Genomic DNA, 20990 nt, shown 5'->3' with positions numbered 1-20990 from the left:
TGGAAAGGAAAAGTTCTGGAAGGAAATTAAAAGTGCTACTCCAGTGAACACATGGATGATAAGAAAGCAAAACAGCCTTATTGCTGATATGGAGAAAGTTTTAGTAGTCTAACATAGAAGATTAAACCAGCCACAACATTCCCAAGCCAAAGTCTAATCCAGAGAAAGACCCTAACTCTCTTTAATTCTATGAAGACTGTGGGAGGCGAGGAAGCTGCAGAAGAAAAGTTTGAAGTTAGCTGAGTACATGAGGTTTAAGGAAAGAAGCCATCTGCATAACATAAAAGTGCGAAGTGAAAGAGCAAGTGATGAAGTAGAAGCTACACCAAGTTAACCAGAAGATCAAGCTAAGGTCACTGATGAAGATGACTACACTGAACAACAGATTTTCAACATAGATGAAATACTCTTCTATTGGAAGAAGATGCCATCTAGGACTTTTATAGCCAGAGAGAAGTCAATGCCTGGCTTCAAAGCTTCAAAGGACAAGTTGACTCTCTGGTTAGGGCCTAATGCAGCTGGTAACTCTAAGTTGAAGATTTGCTCATTTACCGTTCTGAAAATCTTAAGGCCCATAAGAATTATGCTAAATCTATGCTGCTTATGCTCTATAAATGGAGCAACAAAGTCTAGATGACAGTACATCTGTTTACAGCATGTTTTACTGAATATTTTAAGCTTACTGTTGAGATATACTGTTCAGTAGACTGTGGAAGGGAATTCTTAAAGAACTTCCACAGTCAGTGAATGGCTTGACCAACATTAATTTTCATTCCTTACTAGGTATGTCCATTGGACAGATAAGGAAACTGAGACTCAGAGGAATTAAGACATTCGTCCCAGGTCACACAGCTGGTGCATGATAGAGCTGAAATTCCAATGATACACACTGCTACTCCCATATCCCCACACAAATATTGAGCTCTTTTTCTTGTTGGAGTCATCGGAAGATCAAGAAGTTATTATGTGTGTTGTGTGAAGGAATATAACACATGGCCTGAAATCCAGAGACACACTTCAGCTAAAGGAGAAATCTTGTGTTCCACCCCCCTCCCCCGACCCCCTGCCTCACTTAACTTCCTTTTAAAGATTGTCAGAGATAGGTCAAGCCCTTTAATCAAGGCATCCTATACCATTAATTGAGCACTTACTATGCCCCAGACACTATGCTCAGTGCTTCCTCAGCTTTTCTCATTTTATTTTTACAACCACCCTTCCAAATGGGTGTGATTACCTTCATTACAGAGGAAGAGACTAAAACTCAGAGATGTGTCTTCTGACTCCAAAGTCTGTGTTGCTAACCCTCAACTAGACTGTTCCCAAGTCTGCCATCGTGCCCACCTTAGGGCAAAGTTAGAAAAACCCCAGGTTGATGGGAGTTATTGGCAAGATACCACATAAGCTGGGTGGGTCTGATCACTGGCAACCAAGGCAAATTAGAGAATGTAACTCAAGGTACTCATAATTTTATTGTACTACCATTTGTATAAATAATAAATACCATTTTTGAGGGACAATGCCTACAATTTATAAAATTGTTCTCTAAGCACTATGCTAAGAACATTATACAGACATTTCCTGATTGTTGATGGTTAGACTTAGAATTTTTCAACTTTACAATGGATTTACTGAGAGTATTAAGTGCTTTTTTAACTTAAGATATTTTCAACTTACAATGGGTTTATTGAGGGGTAACACTATTGTAAGTTAAGAAGTATCTGTATAGAAATACATACAAAACTTCATACTGCCCAGTGTGTAAAGACATAAAAAAAATACATGCATACTTAACAATGCAGATGGATAAATAAAAAATTGGTTACCTTGCTTGTCTCCTAGAAGGTGCACTGGGAGGCTTGGGAGGCTGGTAGAGCAGGGATCACTCATATGCAGCTTCCTTTGGACCTTAGTGCCACTTCCCTGGAATACATGACCACCTTTAAAAACAATTCTCAGGCTTCTCTACGGTTGGTGTATCTATATGATTAAGATCTGGCCAATGGGAAGTTAGTAGAAGTTGTTATGTGGGACATTTAGGACTGTGTCTTTAAAGGAGCATACCCTTTTTCCTTTCCTCTCCCTTCTTCCTTCCTGACTCATGGCTTGAGCTCCAGCAACCATCATTGATCAGGAAGTGTAAGGGATATGTTATACTGGTGGCCTCCACAGACCCATACCTCCTGGTATTCACACCATTGTGTAGTACCCTCCCACAGTGACTCTGGGCTTGGCTGCGTAACTTGCTTTGGCCAATGGGACATCAGAAAATGTGATGCAAACAAAGGCTTAACTACAACTTGCACATTAGGGCTTGTCTTCTTTAAACATTCCCTCTTGGCAGCCAATGTCACACCATAAAGAAGCATGGACTAGACTACTAAATGATGAAAGACTCCACAGAGAGGGGCCCTGAAAGACAGGAAGCTATTTTGGATGTCTCAGCCCCAGCAGAGCTCCCACTAAATGCAGCCCCCTAAGTGATCTCAGCTGCACCATGTGGAGCAGAAGAACCACCCAACTGAGCCCAGTCAATCATGGAATTATGAGAAATAACAAGATAATGTTGTTGCAAGTTGTGAGGTGATTTAATACAGAAATCAACATGAACTGACCTTGAGAATGAAAGGTACACACTAAGTATGCAAAAGCAGAAAGATGGGAGTTGGGATCCTTCATGAATTCATGGAACCACCTCTGCACTTTGTTTACAAGGCAGTAGAAAACCTAGTATGTTGAGCCTTATGTGTCTATGTTTTCAGTTGTGTGTGACTGAAGTTGTTATGTTGGGGACATGAGCAAGCGGAAGACTTGTTTGCATATCATACTCTGTTATGAGTGTTGGAATGCACTGCCCAGTGCCCCTTTAGGAATAAAAAACTCCATCTGCTGGGAATGCTTCCAGTAGTCAATTCTTGGCTATGATCCCATTTGATATTTGCCTCAGCAAACAGTGCCACGTTAGCCAAGGTCATGTTTCCTTCCCAGAGTGACTGACATCCAGTTACTGACTGAAGCAGGAATACAAGTGCCCAGCCTCCTCACCCCAACTTGAGACAACTTTGAGGGCCATCCCCCTCAGAGCACTCATGCAATTGGTCAAGGCCTCTGTCTAGGTTGCATTTCAGCTCAACATCTCCCTTCACGCTACAGTTGCCCCTCCCCTCCCCTCCCATGCCCTCCCCTGCCCTCCCCTCCCCTGCCCTCCCCTGCCCTCCCCTTCCCTTCCCTTCCCTGGATGTGGATCCCAAAGGCATGCTCTAATACATTTCCTGCACACTAGTCTCCAAATCCTGGAAAACCCAACCTACAACACAGTGTTTCTCAACCATTTGAATGTTATAGTATATGTCTGTACTGCTCATTAAAAAAAAAAAAGGTATATAAGACAGAGTTCATATGTAGAACCAAATCACAGTGTGGGTTCTCTAGGAAACACGGGGTTAGGAGTGCGTAAGATTTATTGGGAATAACACCTGTGAAAAGGAAAAGGAACAGGGAGAAGCAGGATTGGGCAGAGGGAGCCACCAGGCAGCATTCAGGCACAAAAAAGTCTCGCCATCACAATGGAGAGCCCCGAGCAAAGCTCACCCACTGGAGGAGTCTTGCACCAGGTGGGTAGATACTTGTACCCTTATCTTGCTCAACCAGCCTCTGAGCTGAGGGTCTCCCTGAGAAGAGCATTACTTCGACTTGAAAACCAAGGCAGTCCCCAAAGGAGCTAATAATGACTGGGCAGCAAGTCCCAGTTTGAAGGGGAATCCAAGCTGCACATGTCTATGACTCCCACTAGCTAGAGGGGCTTTTTCATAGTCATCCAATCTGATACACCTGTCCCACTCAACAGGTCAACAAATAGGGTCACAGTGTCTGTTCCAATACCACCCAGAGCATCAGGGTCTGAATTATGGCCAGTTCCCAGTCCAGGGGTCCTTCCACTAGACTTCAAGCTAACTCATGTGAAGAGAAGGAAAGCGTGGCTTTGAACTTCCAGTAGGCAGAGGCCATGCCTGCTCAGACACAGCTGTCTCTCCACTGCCTGGCACATGGGTGGGAAAGAAATATGAGTTGGGTTGAATTGAATTGATGTGCAAATCCCAACATTTGGTAATCTCTCAACAGAAGGCTGGGCTGTCAGCATTCCTGGTGTTCCTCGTGCTGCACCAACCAGTAGTCATTCATACCCAAGCTCTGCTGAGCCCATGGTAACAGGAGTATGTATTTTGGAATCACCTATTCATTTATTCATTCAGCAAACATTTACTGAATTCAAACCTGTACCAAACACTGTGCTGGACACTGGGGATCTGACATGAAATGAGGCAGGCAGCATCCTTCCTTCATGTGGCTCCCCATCTAGTGGGGTAGGCAGTTCAAACGCCAGTCCATATGTGGTTATAAAACATAGCCACAAATCCTGTGACACCCTTTCCACTGGGAGGCAGTGTCTATGCCCCTTCCTGATGAACCTACGTGAGCTTCTGACTGCTTTGACCAACAGCTTACCGTGGAAGTGACCCGATATGGCTTCCAGGGCATGAATAAGGCCACACAGCTTCTGCCTGATTTCTAGAACACTTGTCCTTGGAGACCTGGACTACTGCCCTGAGGCTGCCATGCTGGAGAGGCCATGAGTATCTGCTCTGGTTGACAGCTGAGCCCAGACTTCCAGCCAGCCCCATCAAGGCACAAGACACATGAGTGAAGCTGTCTTAGGCCCTCCAGATGAGCTCATCTGATGGCTGAGTGACCTTGCGTGACATTCCTCAATGCCATGGAGAACAGAAGAATCACCCAGCTGAGCCCCACTCTAATTCTTGCCCCACAAAATCATGATATATTACTGCATGATTATTGTTTAAGTTTTGGGGGTAGTTTGTCAAGCAGATGTTTAACACTGAAACTGTGTACCTGGTGGGCTCATATCACCCCTCTGAGCCTCCATGGCCTCATGGAAAATGTAGATAATGGAAACAACTACATCATAGGTTTCTGGTAAGGCTCAAAGAATGAAAAGCCAGGCACTGTTAAGTGCTTTTCCTGTTTATTCGTTTAGCACAGGACCAGGTACCTATCAACCCCTAATTACAGGAAAGTATGATTTCTAATTGGGAAATAACACACTATGTGAGGTATGAATCAATATATTAACTATGGTCATCAGCCCAGTTATGGAGGTTTGCTGTGGAGGCTTGCTGTTATGGAGGCTTGCTGTGTGCCAAGCACAGTACTAGGCATTTACATGAAAGATCAGGTCCTGTCTGGTCCTTCAGCCCTCCCTCCCTTCCCTTCCATCGCTGGGGACTGTCCTCTTTGCAGTCTTCTTTCTGCTCCTTGAGCATAGCAAGTTCTCTACTTTTACAAATGCTCAGTCTGCCTGGATCTCCCTGTGCACCCTTCCCAAGCTCTCATCACCATCACCATGACTGGTTCCTTCTACTCACTCAGTCCTCAGCTCAAATGTCACCTCCTCAGAGGGTCTCCACCCCTGACCTCCTGATCTAATGAAACGCAGCCTTCCTCAAGTCCACGTCACTCACCCTGTACAAAATCCCCGAGTTATTCCTTCATAGCATGATTCGTCGTCTGAAAGTGTTTACCACTAGGTTAAACTCCAGGGGAACGAGGGAGTCCCAGTCGCCCCCTGCCACTCTCTCAGTGCCTGTAACATGGAGAGAAGCAATAAATATCGAAGGATGAAACACGTTCTACATCATTGGGTTTTATTGTTAGAAATATCAGTAAAAATCATGACTATTGTTCATTCAACAAGGATTAATTAAGCACCTATTGTGTACTAAGCATCATTCTGGGTGCTGGGGATACAACAGTAATCAAATCAGACACCAGTTTTGTTCTCACAGAGTTTTCATTTTAGTAGCTCTGTGATAAGATACATGTGTGAAATACACAGCATGTCACGTGGAATTTAGTGCTATGAAGAAAAATAAGGTAGGCAGTGGGAGAGAGTATGAGGGGAATCTTGGCACCAAATTCCATTCTTCCCTCCACAGAAGGGACTTTCGGTTCCCCTCCCCTCCACCTCCGCACCCTGACCCCCATACCCCGTCAACATCTCTCAGTGTGACATTTTGTTTGAGGTCTCTGCAGCTCCAAGAACAATATTGGCTTTGATGCAGGTCCCAGCAGAGAGCCCTCAGACTGGAGTGGGGTTTAGTTCCCCCTTCTTTCCCCTGGAGGGGGAAGTCAAGCAGTTTGGCCTTGTGGGGCCTTTCCTCACTATGGGGAAGGAGGCAGGCCTGGGCCTTCCTGGCCTGGAACGTTGACTAACCCTGGGTTCTGGGCCATCCCCTGGCCTCCTCCATCCCGGGCAAAGAGTTAAGGTTTACAAACACGGAGAGGCCTTTGATCGGCAGCAGACCCCCAGTGTTCTGTTTTTTGTTCCAAACCTCAGGCCAGGACCATACTCTGTTTTGCCTCCAGCAGGGGAGACAGTGGGTAGGCAGGGAGCGTGCGTGCACGAGTGTGTGTGTGTGTGTGTGTGTGTGTGTGTGTGTTTGGGGGAGTGGGAGGAATCAGAGGAAGGCTCACACGGATCCTTGATTTTCTTTCCAACAAGCAGCTAGGTTTGGAAGAGAGAATTCAATTCAATTCAAAATACCTAAGGAGCACCTACTAAATCCCAGGCACCATGGTAGAAACTAGGGCTAGAACAGTGAACCAAACAGAGCTCCCTGCCCAGAGCCCAGGTTCTAGAGGGGGCCATAGACAGCAAACGAATGAGCAAGTGAATACAGAGGCTATCGGGGGCCATGATGCGCTGGAGAGAAACAAAGTTGGGCAATTGATGGGGGTGGGGTGCGGGTGCTGTGGGGGCTTCCCAGACAAAGTGGCATTTGGTAGAGACCTGAAGGAAATGAGGGAGGCAGCCATGTGGCGATTAGTGGGAAAAGTGCTTCAGGGAAAGGGAATAGCAGCTGTGAGGGCCCTAAGATGTGCACAAGGCTGGCATGTTGGAAGTACAGCAAGGAGCCCAGTGTGGCTGACCCAGGGGAATAGCGGGGAGAGGAACAGCAGAGGGGTCAGAATGGGGAGTGCTGGGGTTAGTGGGGGCAAAGTGGAGTGGTTTTCCTTTTTCTTTCTTTTCTTTTTTTTTTTTCTGTCACCCAGGCTGGAGTGCAGTGGCACGATCTCGTCTCACTGCAACCTCCACCTCCCAGGTTCAAGCAATTCTCCTGCCTCAGCCTCCCAAGTAGCTGGGACTACAGGCACATGTTGCCACGCCCAGCTGATTTTTTTTTTTTCTTTTTTAGTAGAGACAAGGTTTCACCATGTTGCCCAGGCTGGTCTCGAACTCCTGAGTTCAGGCAATCCGCCCACCTCAGCCTCCCAAAGCGTTAGGATTACAGGCATGAGCCACCGCACCCGGCCTCCCACCTTTTTTTTTTAAGTTTGTTTTTAACTAAAACTAAACTGTGTCATCCAGGCTGGAGTACAGTGGTGCAATCACAGCTCACTGCAGCCTTGAACTCCAAGCGATCCTTCCCACCTCAGCCTCCCTAGTTGCTGGGACTACAGGCATGTACCACCTTGCCTGGCAGATCTGAACTGAGATTTAATAGAATTCCTGGGCTACGTGGAAACAGTGGGGATGAGGGCAGAAGGGGGGAGAACCATGAAGGGCAACTGCAGGGATTCAGGCAAAATATAGCATGGCCTATGCCAGGGTGGCCAGGAGGGGGAACAGAGAGTAGTTCCAAATTCATCTTTTTTTTTTTTTCTGAGACAGTCTCACCCTGTCCAGGCTGGAGTGCAGTGGCGATCTTGGCTCACTGCAACCTCCACCTCCTGGGTTCAAGCGATTCTCCTGTCTCAGTCTCCCGAGTAGCTGGGATTACAGGCACCCACCACCATGCCCGGCTAATTTTTGTGTTTTTAGTAGAGACGGGGTTTCGCCATGTTGGCCAGACTGGTCTTGAACTCCTGACCTCAGGTGATCCGTCCACCTCGGCCTTCCAAAGTGCTGGGATTACAGGCAGGTGCCACCGCACCTGGCCTCATTAGCTTTTTACTGAAGTACAACATAAATACTGAAAATTACACATATAAACATGCCTGCAGTTTCATGAAGTTTTACAAACTCAATCCACCCACATAACCAGCATCAAGCTCAAGAAATAGAACATGTCCATCCCCCCACAGAAGCCCCAGAAGCCCCCTCCAAATCACTGCCCCTCCCCCAAAGGCAGCCACTCTCCCAACTTTGTAATTATATTTTGAAAGTAAAGCTTGCAGGATCTGCTGCTGGATTGAATGGGGGCAAGGGGAGCTGGTGAAAGATGGGAGTCAAAGAGAGACCGCAGGTTTGGGGTGAAGTTCTGGATTCCTGGGGCTGCCATTTCCTAAGATAGCAAGTTTATGATGGGGGCAGAGACCATGGGTGAAACCAGGGGTTTGTTTTGGGACCTGTTGAGTTTTGGGATGCCTGTGAGGCCCTGGGGAAGATACACGCCATCTTATCTAAAGGTTGCAAACTCAAATGCTCTCAGGGACAAGTAACAAGAGCAGTAAGACATATCTAACTCTCCTCTTACCTCTGGAAGGAGAACAATGGGACCAGTGTGATGATAAACAGTGACTCAGAGCCAAAGAGCAATAGGGAGCAGTGGAGACTGGGGCAAATTGGAAAGCACAGCCCCCTCTAAAAGAAGATGTGTTAGAACAGGGGCCCCGCATGGCAAGATCTCCTGAAAATGTTTCCAGAGAAGCCAGATGTCTGGATTTTTACAAATGAAACCATCCATATGTGTTTGAAATTATTTAACACTGGCATATGAAGTTGTTTAACATTGGCAACTAAAAAGCAAACATTACGTGAACCCAAGAAAACTGGCTAGAGTGACAGCAACCCACTGGATCTAGATCAAATCTTCCACTTTACAGGTAGAGAAACTGAGGCCCAGGGAAGTCTAGAATTTTCCCCAAACTCACAGAGGTAGTTGGTGGCAGACTTTAGCCAGGGCTTGAGTAGGCTGCATCTCACTGCGGAGTTCTCACCTCCCAGACCTTGGTAAGAAGGGGTTGGAGTTTGTCTGTCTCCTTGACTTTGATCTAAACAGAGAGGCCCCAACCTGACGGTGAAAGGTAGTAAGCTGCTATGAACAAGTATGGCTTTGGGGACCTGGGGTCTGAATCTGTGTTGGTTAGGAATGCTTTTGGCTTCAAGTGATGGAAAATCTGATTTACAGTAGCTTCAGCTTTGGAGATGTTTGCCTGTGCATATAAGTCCAGAAAGCAAGGTCTGAGGTCACTAAGAACAGACTCACACTCTGCCCATCCCTCCACCTCATCATCCATCTTCTTCTCATTGACTCTTTACCATCAGGGGTGGCCTCATGGTCTCCAGATGGCTGCTGAACCTCTGGTTATTGTCATTGCATTGAAAAACGGAAATTGTTGATGGGAATGTGCTGGTGTCCGAGCAGGGAGAGAATTCTTACATCTCCTCACCTTCTAGAAGCAAAATCTTCCACAGAAGGAATCTTCGCAGATTTGCTCTTGTATCTTATTGGCCACAAAACGGTCACATGCTGATATGGTTTGGAGGTTTGTCCCCTCCAAATCTCAGGTTGAAATGTGACCTCCAGTGTAGGAGGCGGGGCGGGTGGGAGGTACTGGATCATGGGGGCAGATTCCTCGTGAATGGCTTGCTGCCCTCTCTGTGGTAATCTCTGAGTGAGTCCTGGCTCTGTTAGTTCACAAGAGAGCCGTTTGTTTAAAGGAGCCTGCCTCCTCCCCTTCTGTCTTGTTCCTGCTCCCACCATGTGACACTGCCTGCTCCCCCTTTGCCTTCCATGATCGGAAGCTTCCTGAGGTCCTCACCAGGGAGCCATGCTTGTACAGCCTGCAGAACCATGAGCCAATTAAGCCTCTTTTTCCTATAAATTACCCAGCCTCAGGTGTTTCTTTACAGCAATGCAAAAGGTCTAATACACATGCCCATTCCTAATCAGGGACCAATGTGACCTTTCCTGAGGTGAAGTTATCTTCACCTAAAAATATCTATATAAATTGGGGTTCTGTCCAAAAGGAATAAGGAGGGTAGGCTGGGCGCCATGGCTCATGCCTAAAATCCCAGCACTCTGGGAGGCCAAAGCAGGCAGATCACTTGAGGTCAGGAGTTTGAGACTAGCCTGGCCAACATGTCAAAATCCTGTCTCTACTAAAAAATACAAAAATTGAGACGATCCTGGCTAACACAGTGAAACCCCGTCTCTACTAAGAGTACAAAAATTAGCCGGGCATGGTGGCGGGTGCTTGTAGTCCCAGCTACTTGAAAGGCTAAGGCAGGAGAATGGCGTGAACCTGGGAGGTGAAGTTTGCAGTGAGCCGAGATCGCGCCACTGCACTCCAGCCTGGGCGACAGAATGAGACTCCATTTCAAAAAAAAAAAAAGAGGGGATGGGCTCACGCTTGTAATTCCACATTTTGGGAGGCCAAGGCAGGTGGATCATTTGAGGTCAGGAGTTTAAGACCAGCTTGGCCAACATGGTGATATCCCCATCTCTACTAAAAATACAAAAGTTAGCCAGGTGTGGTGGTGGGCACCTGTAATCCCAGCTGCTGGGGAGGCCGAGGTGGGAGAATCGCTTGAACCTGGGAGGTGGAAGTTGCGGTGAGCTGAGATCGCACCACTACACTCCAGCCTGAATGACAGAGCAAGACTCTGTCTTTAAAAAAAAAAGGAGGGTGACTTTTGGTAGGCAATAATGCTGTAAAATGGGTATGGCAGATGGTATTTTGTTTCTTGCCCTCTCAGCATCTATTTCCTATTTTTCTGATGACATACTTTGATTTTCCTTCAGGTAGGCGTTCTCAGAACAGCAGCCTCAGCATCACCTGGGAGCTTGTTAGCAATGCAGATTCTCAGGCCAATCTCACACCTTTGATTCAGAAGCTTTGGAATGGCAGACTGGCAATGTGGGAAAGTGCATCCTGTCTACCCTTAGCTTATAAGGGGAACAAATGGAGCTGTATTATAATCACCTGTTTGCTGCTCTCTAAAAATAGTAGCCACCTAAATGACATCATAACGATATTGCTCATTGTTGCCATGTGCCATGCACTGTGGTAGTGCTCCAAGTGCTCCACACACCTCCTTATATGGATGCTTGTGGTGGACATGGATGTGTGACCCAGATGCCTTAAGGAAGGACTGATTGCCCCAGAGGCAGGGCGAGTGGTCAGCAGTCAGCTCCTGTGGTCAGCTCCTCCAGGGATAGCCTCACAGTAGGCAGAGAGTGGCCTTGCCTGAGCTCATGTCCCTTCCAGGGGTGACCCCCCAGTGACTAATGTGAGACTGCAAAGTCCTGGCCATCTCAGGCCATCTTGTGACATCTCTGAAGAGCCATTTCAGCTGCAGAGTTCCCACAGGGTTGACCGAAGCTGCTGCTGGGTCTCAGCTCCAGTTCTCCCTCTGCCCTCTCCTGTGTCCTCCGTGCTGTGGATATTGATCCCAAGGGCAGCTCAATCGCGTCTCAGAGTCTGCTTCCTAGGGATCCTGACCAGTTACAATACTCACAGCAACTCCACCATGCAGCACCATTGTGAGTCCATTTTGCAGATGAGGACACTGAGGCTCAGAGAGGTACAAAGAGGGGATCCCAGGCCATGCACCTGGTAAACAAGGAGACATGGGCTGGGAAGCCAGCATATTTGTGAATAGAGTAGTGGCGTGTTCTGGCTTTAAAAGGGTCCCCTGGGCTGCTGAGTGAGGAAGAACAGAAGGGGCCAGGACAGAGGCAAGGGCACCCCAGGACAGGGGCAAGGGCACCCCAGGCTGGACCTTGTCATCCCTGCAGCTTCTTCAGAAGAGCCAGACACAGCCCATGTGCTCACTAAATACCCAGTGAAGAAGTGAGTGAAGAGAAAATGGATGAAAACGTTAAGACCGGAAGGAACCAGACATCCTCACGTCTGTCTCGCTCATTACATGGTGCATAATTAGCACAGTGCCTGCCACACATAGGTGCTCAGCTAAGGTGGTATTGAGCGAATAAATGAACATGTTCAAGGAAGGGAGAGAGGGGAGGAAAGGAGGCAGGGACTTGGGAAGAAAAGATGGAAGTAGACGAAGGAAAAGGGGAGAAAAGAAGGGGAGGAAGAAAGAGGGGAAGGAGGGAGGAGGAAGAGAAGAGAGAAAGTGAAGGGAGGTTTCTTTACCTGTTCGCACCGAGAATGACAGTAACTTACGACCCCTGGTGGCAGAAAAGTGCAGTCCATTGAAATTGCGGTGCCTAGAATTAAAGAAAAGGGAAGACTCCTAGTTCCCCAAGAGGTTCAGGCTGCATTCGTTTGTTTTCTATTGCTTTTAACAGAATACTTGAAACTGGGTAATTTATAAAGAAAAGGAGTTTACTCCTTATTGTTATGGAGGAATACAAGGTCAAGGGGGCACATCTGGTGGTGGCATAGCCTTCTTGAAGGTGGGGACTCTACAGAGACCTTAGGCGGCACATGGCATCATATGATGAGGGTGCTGGGCATGTTAGCTCAGGTCTCTATTCCTCTTACAAAGCCACCAGTCCCGCTCTCATAATAACCCATTATGGATTAATCCACATGTGGATTAATCCATTCATGAGGGCAGAGGCCTCAGGATCCAATCACCTCTTAAAAGCCCCATCTTTCACTACTGCTAAGTTGGGCAGTTTCCAGCACATGAGATTTGGGGAACACATTCAAACCACAGCAGGTGCGGGCCCTTTTAAGAACATGGACTCCTCCATCAGGGTTCTGGCAGTCAGTGACAGCTGGGTTAGAACTAGGGTGAAGCAAGCGAGGCACAAATTTAAGGGGGCACCCAAAAACTCAATAATCAAGACAAATATCTTAATGGGATGGTTTTAAAAATCAAATTGGCAAACTATGGCCCACAGGCTGACTGTCTGATTTGTAAATAAAGTTTTATTGGAACCAGGGTCAGGAACATGGTGAACTCTTGCAGTTAAATCAGAGATTATGCCCTGCATGTCTTCACTAATGTAGGTGTTCCCAACCCCTAAGGTAGCACGTGTTGCGGGCATGGTCGGTTCAGCTCATCCAACAATAAGAACACAGCTTGTTTGGAGCACTCCCCCAGCTTTAAAGCAACTCTACTCTGGAACTACCTCTCTTGGCCCCATGGACTGGCCACAAAAGCACTTTTCAGTGTTCCAGGAATGTGGGCCTGTGTCAAGTGTTGGTCGCATCTCAGTGTCCTATCACATTTCCCTGGCGCTGTCATTCGCTGAGTGGCATGGGGCAGGACTTAATTTCTCTGTCTCATTTGCTTTTTCTGTAAAACGGGTTAATGCATGCAAAGAATGTAACTCTATAATAAAGTCAGCTGCTGCTGTTAAAAGTGTGGGTTTGAATCCCAGCTGTCACTTACTGTGACCCTAGGACATGATATTTCCTATTGCTGTTTCCTCCACCATAAAATGGAGATTATAATCCTCATCTGGTTGGGTTTAGGTGGGGATTCACACAAAACTGCTAGTGCTTTTGGTTCAGCACTGCAAAGCACCTGCAGCTCCCCCGTGGACATCAAGGGATCTGAAAGTGCAAAGGGTTCCTTAGCCCTTTGTGACACGGAACTAGGGAAGGAATCCACTGTTTACCTAGGAACGTTTGTTAACCCTTTATTTCCCACTGTGGGCCACGGGCTAAGTGTGCAGATGGGCGATTCTCCTCCTGGGGGCATTTGTGACGTTTCTCCAGTCTCCAATATCTGCCACTCTCCCTCTGGATACTAGAAAAGATCATTACTGCTTCCTGACAGCTGTGGCTACCCCAATTATCACTGGCACTGATACTGGAGGTAGAAAGAAATTATTTAGGCAGATATTGAGGGCAAAAGAGTCATCAGCTGAATTTCCCTTCTAACAAAAATGCAGCCCCAGAAATCATTTCTTTTCTAACAAAGAGCAGCCTGAAAAATCCAGCTGCAAACATAGATAAGGAAGCTGGAAGCTTGCACAGGGGAATGCTGGTAGCTGTGCCAATAGAAAAGGGCTACTTGGGGGCCAGGCATGTCCAACACAGAGGCTCCATCTTCCCTTTTAGCACGTGTACAGTAATAAAGAAGTGGGCAACATGGCACAGCTCAGGCAGAGAACTCGCCTGCATAATAAAAGATTGGGGTGGGGGTGCCCAGAGATTCATACCCTATGCCAGTGGCACACCTGGGTCCAACCAGTTTTGCACACCCTATGTAGATCAGACAGTACCTCCTCACCAGCTCATCTATAAAACCCCCTGCAGATCTGCTGGATCACCGCAGATCCAGCAACCCATTTTTCCAGGACCCCTCCTGTAACAGAGAGCTATTCTCTTTCTTTCAACCATTAAATTTCTGCTCTTCAACTCACTCTTTGTGGGTCCATGTCCTTGATCTCCATGACCATGAGACAACGAACCTCGGGTGTTCCCCCAGACAAGGCTGCTTCTCCACTGCGTTCCCTGCCTCGGTGGCTGCCAGGTCCTGTGCCAAGCAGTTGGAGCATGCTCGCCACGGCTTCCACCCTGGCTACTGTTTTCACTGGCCCAGCTGGTTTTGGTCGCCTTCTCACTTCCAGGTTTCTTGCTTCCACTCTTGCCATCTATGGTTTTCTGCCAGCAACCAATGCAACTCTTTCAAAACAATCAGGTGTCACCCTGTTAAAAATCCTGAGTCCCATTAAGAACAAAACCCAACCTTGTAACAGGGCCCTGCAGGATCTGGCCCTGCCGCTCCCATCACATGTTCTGCTCCTCCTCCTTGCTCACTGATGCCAGCCACACTGGCCTTGCTATCGGGGATGTTCCTTCCTCACCAACTTCGCACGCCACAGCCTGCCTGGGATATACTCCCTTCATCTCCCGTGTTTCTGGTTTTCCTTCACATCTTCACTCATCACTGTCTGAAACTGCCTTATTTTATGTTCCCCAGGAAAGTAAACTTCATGTTCCCCTCTATTAGATCTCCAGTGCCTGGCACATAGTGAGTACTAGTGTATTACTCACGCTGCTAATAAAGACATACCCAAGACCGGGTAATTTATAAAGGAGAAGTTTAATTACTCACAGTTGAGCATGGCTGGGGATGCCTCGGGAAACTTACAATCATGGCGGATGGGGAAACAAACACATCATTCTTCACATGGCAGCAGGAAGTGCCAAAAAGAGGGAAAAGCCCCTTATAACACCATCAGATCTCATGAGAACTCACTCACTATCACGAGAACTGCATGGAGGTAGCTGCCCCCAGGATTAAATTACCTCCCACTAGGTCTCTCCCGTGTCACGTGGGGATTACGGGAACAATTCAAGATAAGATTTGGGTGGGGACACAGTCAAACCATATCAACTAGGGCTTTGTTGATTTAATGCACATAAGCCAACCATACCCCACAAAGTAGGTACTAGCCTTATAGTACATGTGAGGAAACTGAGGAATGAGGCATCTCATTCATGTTGGGAATATTAATTGAAAAACTTGTCAGCTCCTGTGGTCCTTGGAGTTCCTTGAAAATAATGTTATATGCCAATACTTCTTATAGTACTGTGAAGACGCACCATATCCCATATCTCTTTTGTCAGTGGAAAGAACACAGATTTGGAGCCAAGTAAAAGTACCTTTGGCTACCTGTGACGTCTAGGACAAGTTCCCACCTTTTGGGGCCAGTTTCTCCATCTATAAAATGGGGACAACGCTTAACTTAAGAGTTATTTTAGATCCAATATAAAAATTCCCAGCCCAATGCCTGACATGCAGTAAACAGGCAATGATATTATTTTTCCTCTCTACTAGTCACAACTACCCAGGAAGGGAAGTTTTCACCATTCCTGGCCATCTACCCCATGCTGGACACTGGGGGAGTGCTGACTGTGATGAACGAAACAAACAGAGTACTGGTCCTACTATTACAGAATGTTTGCTTCATAAGAAAAGGCACTGACTGTATCATCTCTCAACACAACGGAATGAAGCTAGGAATGAGTAACAAAAGAAAAACTGGAACATTCACAAATGTGTGGAAATTAACAGATTTCTAAACAATCAAGTGGTCAAAAAAGAAATCACAAGGGAAATTAGAAAATACTTCGAGATTAATGAAAACAAAAACACAAAATACCAAAACTGAGAGTGTGTGATGAAAAGTGTGCAGAGGGAAATTCACAGCTGTAAATGTCTATATTAAGAAACAAGAAAGTAACTATGTGAGGTGATGGGTGTTAATTAGCTCGGCTGTAGTCATCATTTCATAATGTGTATCAAAACATCACACTACTTTATAATTTTTTATAAAAATAAATTTTCTTACAAAAGAACAGGCGCTATGTCTGTCTGGCTCACCATTGTACCCAATACCCAACAGGGTGCCAAGGAACATAAAAGGTACTCAAAATGTTTGTTGATTGGAGTTTACAAGGAAGAAAGGTATTTTATTATACATCCGTTCCCTTCCCACCCACACACAGCTTCTTCTAAGAAAAGAAGGGCAAGGTTAAAAGCTAGCTCCTGGTACCTTTGCATCCACACTCAGCTTATCTGTACCTTAAACCAGACTTCATCAAACTTCAGTCTTCACAAGTCACTTCACCATTTTTGCTCTACCTACTCATTGCCTGTGACAGAAATCAACTCAGTTTGCTTACCTGTATAAACTTAAAAGGAACTTTATATCAATCACTTGTCTTAGAAGGTAACCACAAAAATACAAAACAATAAAAATAAAAACAATGTTAACATGAATTTCAGTTGCCTGAAAGCTGTAAGTCTGCTTTTTTAAAAGAGAAATTGGAGTTAAGCAGATTTTTCATTTTTTGATCATGACCCTGAAAGAGAAATATATTTGACATCAAAACTCAGTACATATCCTTGTCTACATATACATGTGAAAGTTTCATAAAACAATACACTGATATTTTCTATGCTGCAATTCTATTTCATTTTAAAAAATGCTGGTTGTATCCCATTAAACTGGTTTCAAAATAAACATATCATGTACACAACAAAAAAAACACTGGGTTAGAGGGCCAGTAAGCTCAGTGAGTATCACTGAGACTTCATCCTTGTCTCACAAGGACTAAAAACAGAGTAACATTCTCATTATGTGGTTCAATGCCACACCCATATAACAGACATACATGTCACAATCTGGGAGAAGCCTGTCCTAGATTTAAATACCCAGTTCTGCCTAGAACATGACTCAGACACATAGTAAGCTCTTGAGTAGAGTGAAGTGCAGATGATAATGACACCACAGGCACGATCACACACCACTTAAAAATATCTTAACACCTTTACTTAGATCTCACCTCATACTTTTAGTATTTCTTCAAATTTACTTTGAAAAAAGAGCTTCACTGTGTGTGGCTGTCATACACATTTTCCTACCCAACCATGGTCCTCTTTCTTCCTCTCAGGCGCACTTCATCTAATTTTTTTAGCACTGGCCTGGCCTTTTTGGAGGAAGTGGAGTAGCTCTTCAAAAAGGCTTCAAATACAGTTTCAGTGTTGGGATGGGTACTGAGGAAGGCCTTCTCCAGGACATAGAGGTCTACTCCCTTATCCTCTGGAAGTGCCGAAATGAAACTCAGCCCAAAGTCTATGAGGACAATGTTCAGCTGTTCCAGGGGGGGTTTCAGGAGCATGTTGGAGGTGGTGAGATCACCATGAATGAGGTCTTCATCGTGCATTCGAGCCAAAACCTGCCCAATTGTCTTGGCTAAGTTGGAGAGACTTTGGGGAGTTTTTTCAGTCTCCATAGTAGACTGAATATAATCTCGAACAGTCACTGAGCCTTCAATTTCTTCCATATATAAGCAGTTGGAAGCATAGTCCACAAAAAAGACAACTGGGGCAGATATTCCTGAAATCAAGACATAAGTGGTTATTGGGTTGGATTTTTTTTTAATGGATAAACTTAATTTTCAAAGATTAAGCCAGTTTTTCCATCTATATCTACTTATTTCAGGACGATTTAGGAATGCTACAGGAAATGGTACAACTGAATGGAATATTCCCCTGCTCCTGCCCCCGGAGGACTATACCTGGGACCACCCCACAGCTAAACTGAGGAGGCCATAGCTTCCTCCTCCCTTCCAAATCACCCTTTCTCACTGAACTTCATGTCACACTCACTCTCTAAAAAACAAACAAAACAAAGGCCGGGTGTGGTGGCTCATGCCTGTAATCCCAGCACTTTGGGAGGCCGAGGCGGGCGGATCACTAGAGGTCAGAAGTTCGAGACCAGCCTGGCCAACAGGGTGAAACCCCATCTCTACTAAAAATACAAAAATTAGCAGAGCGTGGTGGTATGCACCCGTAGTCCCAGCTACTCAGGAGGCTGAGGCAGGAGAATAGCTCAAACTCAGGGGGTAGAGGTTGCAGTAAGCCGAGATTGCGCCACTGCAGCACTCCAGCCTGGGTGACAAAGTGAGACACTGTCTCAAAATACAAAAACAAACAGCAAGGCACAGCCCAGTCAGAGCAGTTTCTACTGATGAGGACACAAACAGGAGGCCAAGCAGTGTGCTGGCTTCGAGGTTCATCTTCACAGTCAGAGAGGACAGGGTTCAAATCCCAGCTCCTTTTCTTATTAGTTGTCTAATCTAATCTTAAAATTACATTAACTTCTCAGCCAAGGCAGGTGGATCACGAGGTCAGGAGATCGAGACCATGCTGGCTAACATGGTGAAACCCCGTCTCTACCAAAAATACAAAATACTAGCCAGGCGTGGTGGCAGGCGCCTGTAGTTCCAGCTATTCTGGAGGCTGAGGCAGGAGAATGGCGTGAACCCGGGAGGCAGAGCTTGCAGTGAGCCGAGATTGGCCACTGCACTACAGCCTGGGGGACAGAGCGAGACTCCGTCTCAAAAAAAAAAAAAAAAAATTACATTAACTTCTCTAAGTCTCAGTTTCTGCTACAATAAACTCAAATGAATTTTTACTGAAAGTCAACCAGGCTCAGTATACTTTTCTAGAAACTGAGAGAGGTATCAATGGGGATACAGCAATAAACAAGCCAGCTACAATACAATCTCTGCTTAACGAAACATATCATAAGAGGCTGAAAACAGAAATATGAACACACAAATAACTTCGTGAAATCTTCAGTCTCTGAAGGGGCAGCAATGTGTCTGCTTGTTGGCTACTGAATGTCCCCCCTGCTAGATCTCCCAGCACTTAACAATGTCCTGGCACCCACCAGTACCTAAAAAATACTAATAAAAGAAAGGCACGAAGCGTAAAAGTAAAAAGCCAGTACTTCTGAGTCAGAGGCATACGGAGCTGAGGGCCTGGACCGGCCACTTAGTAGCCGTGTAACCTTGGGCAAGTTACTTCTCTCTGAGTGTCACTTTCGCATCTGAGGACAAGGTTTATGGCGCTGGCGCACAATAAATAGGCAATTTAATGAAATCTAACACTTATTGAGCACTATGTGCCAGGCACACATTCGAACATAATACACTGCACACATACCTCCTCTAATGGTCACAACATCCCTATGACATGGATATTGCTACTATGTCTCCCATTTCACAGGTGAAAAAACCGAAGATGAGAGGCTAAATAACTTGTTGAAAGGCTACATAAGAAGCAGCAGAGTTAGTATTTCAACCCAGACAGCCTGGCTCCAGTGGGGCAAGTACTTGTAACTACATGTTTCTTAAAACTAATAAATGAAAAGATAATGATCGAAAATTGAAACGAGTCAAATGGGGAAATCAAGGCTCAGGGAAGTTAAAGATGTTCGACGTTGAGCAATAATGACAGCGTCCAGATTTGAACCTGGCAGAACGGCCCCAGGACAAACGCTTGACGCTGCAAGGCCACGTGGTTTCTTAAGACTTAACGAATGAAGAAAGGGATGAAAGAATAACATTTCCGAAAGGCTGGCCACGGCAGAAGGCACAGAAGGAGAAACTGAGGCAAATCGAGGCTCGGAGCGCAGGAGAGTCCCTCACCCGCCCAGGCCCCAGAGCCTCGGGGCCGCCCACACCAGGATCCGGGCCCTCCTTACCCGCGCGGCGGCAGCGGAGGAGAGCCCGCGCTTCCTGCACCGTCCGCCGCCGGCCAAGCCGCGCCTCCAGCGCCGGGTGCCGGTAGCCCTTGGGGAAACGGTGCTTGATCACCGCCGCGCGGCCCTGGAAGCGGCCGCGGAACACGCGCGCCTCGGCGCCCTGCTTCACCAGCTCCAGGCCTCTCAAGAAGCGGCTGCTTCGCTCCCGGGCCGCGGCCAGAGCCTCAGCCTCTGGCGCGGGCTCCTCGCCATCGTCCGGGGCAGCAGCTCTGGCCGCCGCCATGACTGTGCTCGGCGCTACAGCTCCGACCGACCCGCTCTCTCTGAAAACTGTCGCGATGCTTCGGCTCGCTTCGGAAATCCTGGTACTTCTTCGGTTACCCGAACGCTTCCGCCCTGGACACTTCCGGCCTGTGAGTGGTTACGCCTCCCAACCTTTCGGCTCTCTGAAGCCTTGGGTTCCCTGCAGGAAGGGCTCTTGTGGCCCCGCCTTTCACCTCTTCGGCTATCTCCGTACACGTTCGGCAACTCTCGGTAAGTGGCTCTTCCCTACTCGTTGGCTCTCCGGAAATCTTCGGTGGCTCCAGCAACCGGTTTTGGGAGACCACCTCCCAGTTGGTCGTCTCTTTCCGGAAAACTTCAGCTCCTCTCGAGAAAAACGTCGGACGCTCTTTGCTCACTTAAGGAGTCTCCTCCTGGACAGGTGCACCCTCTAGTAGTGTCTTTTTGGGACACCTCTTCCCCTGACTCCTAAATTCCCCCCAGAATGTACTCATACTAGTCAGTGTCGGAAGGGTCAATGAACCGTGTTTCCGGCATCCTCTTAAGTGCTAGGATAACTACCATTTAGTGCATTCAGAAGAAATAAGATTAAATGATGAAAATCCTTACAGAAAAGAAAATTGAGACTCAGAGAAGGCAGTGGGGGTGGTGGGATGGGGCGGGGAGTGGGGGCTGGGGAATCCAGGAAAGTTTTCCGGA

At 46.8% G+C, this 20990-nt stretch overlaps 1 protein-coding gene across 2 annotated transcripts in view; it reads right to left on the bottom strand.

Annotated features, from left to right (window-relative positions):
* Window positions 1-20558, bottom strand: part of LOC105542282 (TP53-regulating kinase) — a 131703-nt gene extending 111145 nt beyond the window's left edge. Inside the window, exons 1-2 of one of the 2 annotated variants that reach the window (XM_011983752.1) lie at window positions 20010-20558; window positions 15034-17855 (exon numbers count right to left, since the gene is read on the bottom strand). In XM_011983752.1, the coding sequence (XP_011839142.1) occupies window positions 17377-17855; window positions 20010-20292 (762 nt within the window). In that variant the 5' untranslated portion in view covers window positions 20293-20558 and the 3' untranslated portion in view covers window positions 15034-17376. Of the gene's footprint in view, window positions 1-15033; window positions 17856-20000 lie in introns of those variants that run through there. The other variant, XM_011983751.1, reaches the window with a different exon arrangement.
* Window positions 20559-20990: the final 432 nt, after the last annotated feature.

This window comes from Mandrillus leucophaeus, unplaced genomic scaffold, assembly GCF_000951045.1.
Source record: "Mandrillus leucophaeus isolate KB7577 unplaced genomic scaffold, Mleu.le_1.0 Scaffold255, whole genome shotgun sequence".
In the NCBI taxonomy this organism is placed as follows: Eukaryota; Metazoa; Chordata; class Mammalia; order Primates; family Cercopithecidae; genus Mandrillus; species Mandrillus leucophaeus.
This window is presented reverse-complemented; position numbering and strand designations above follow the sequence as displayed.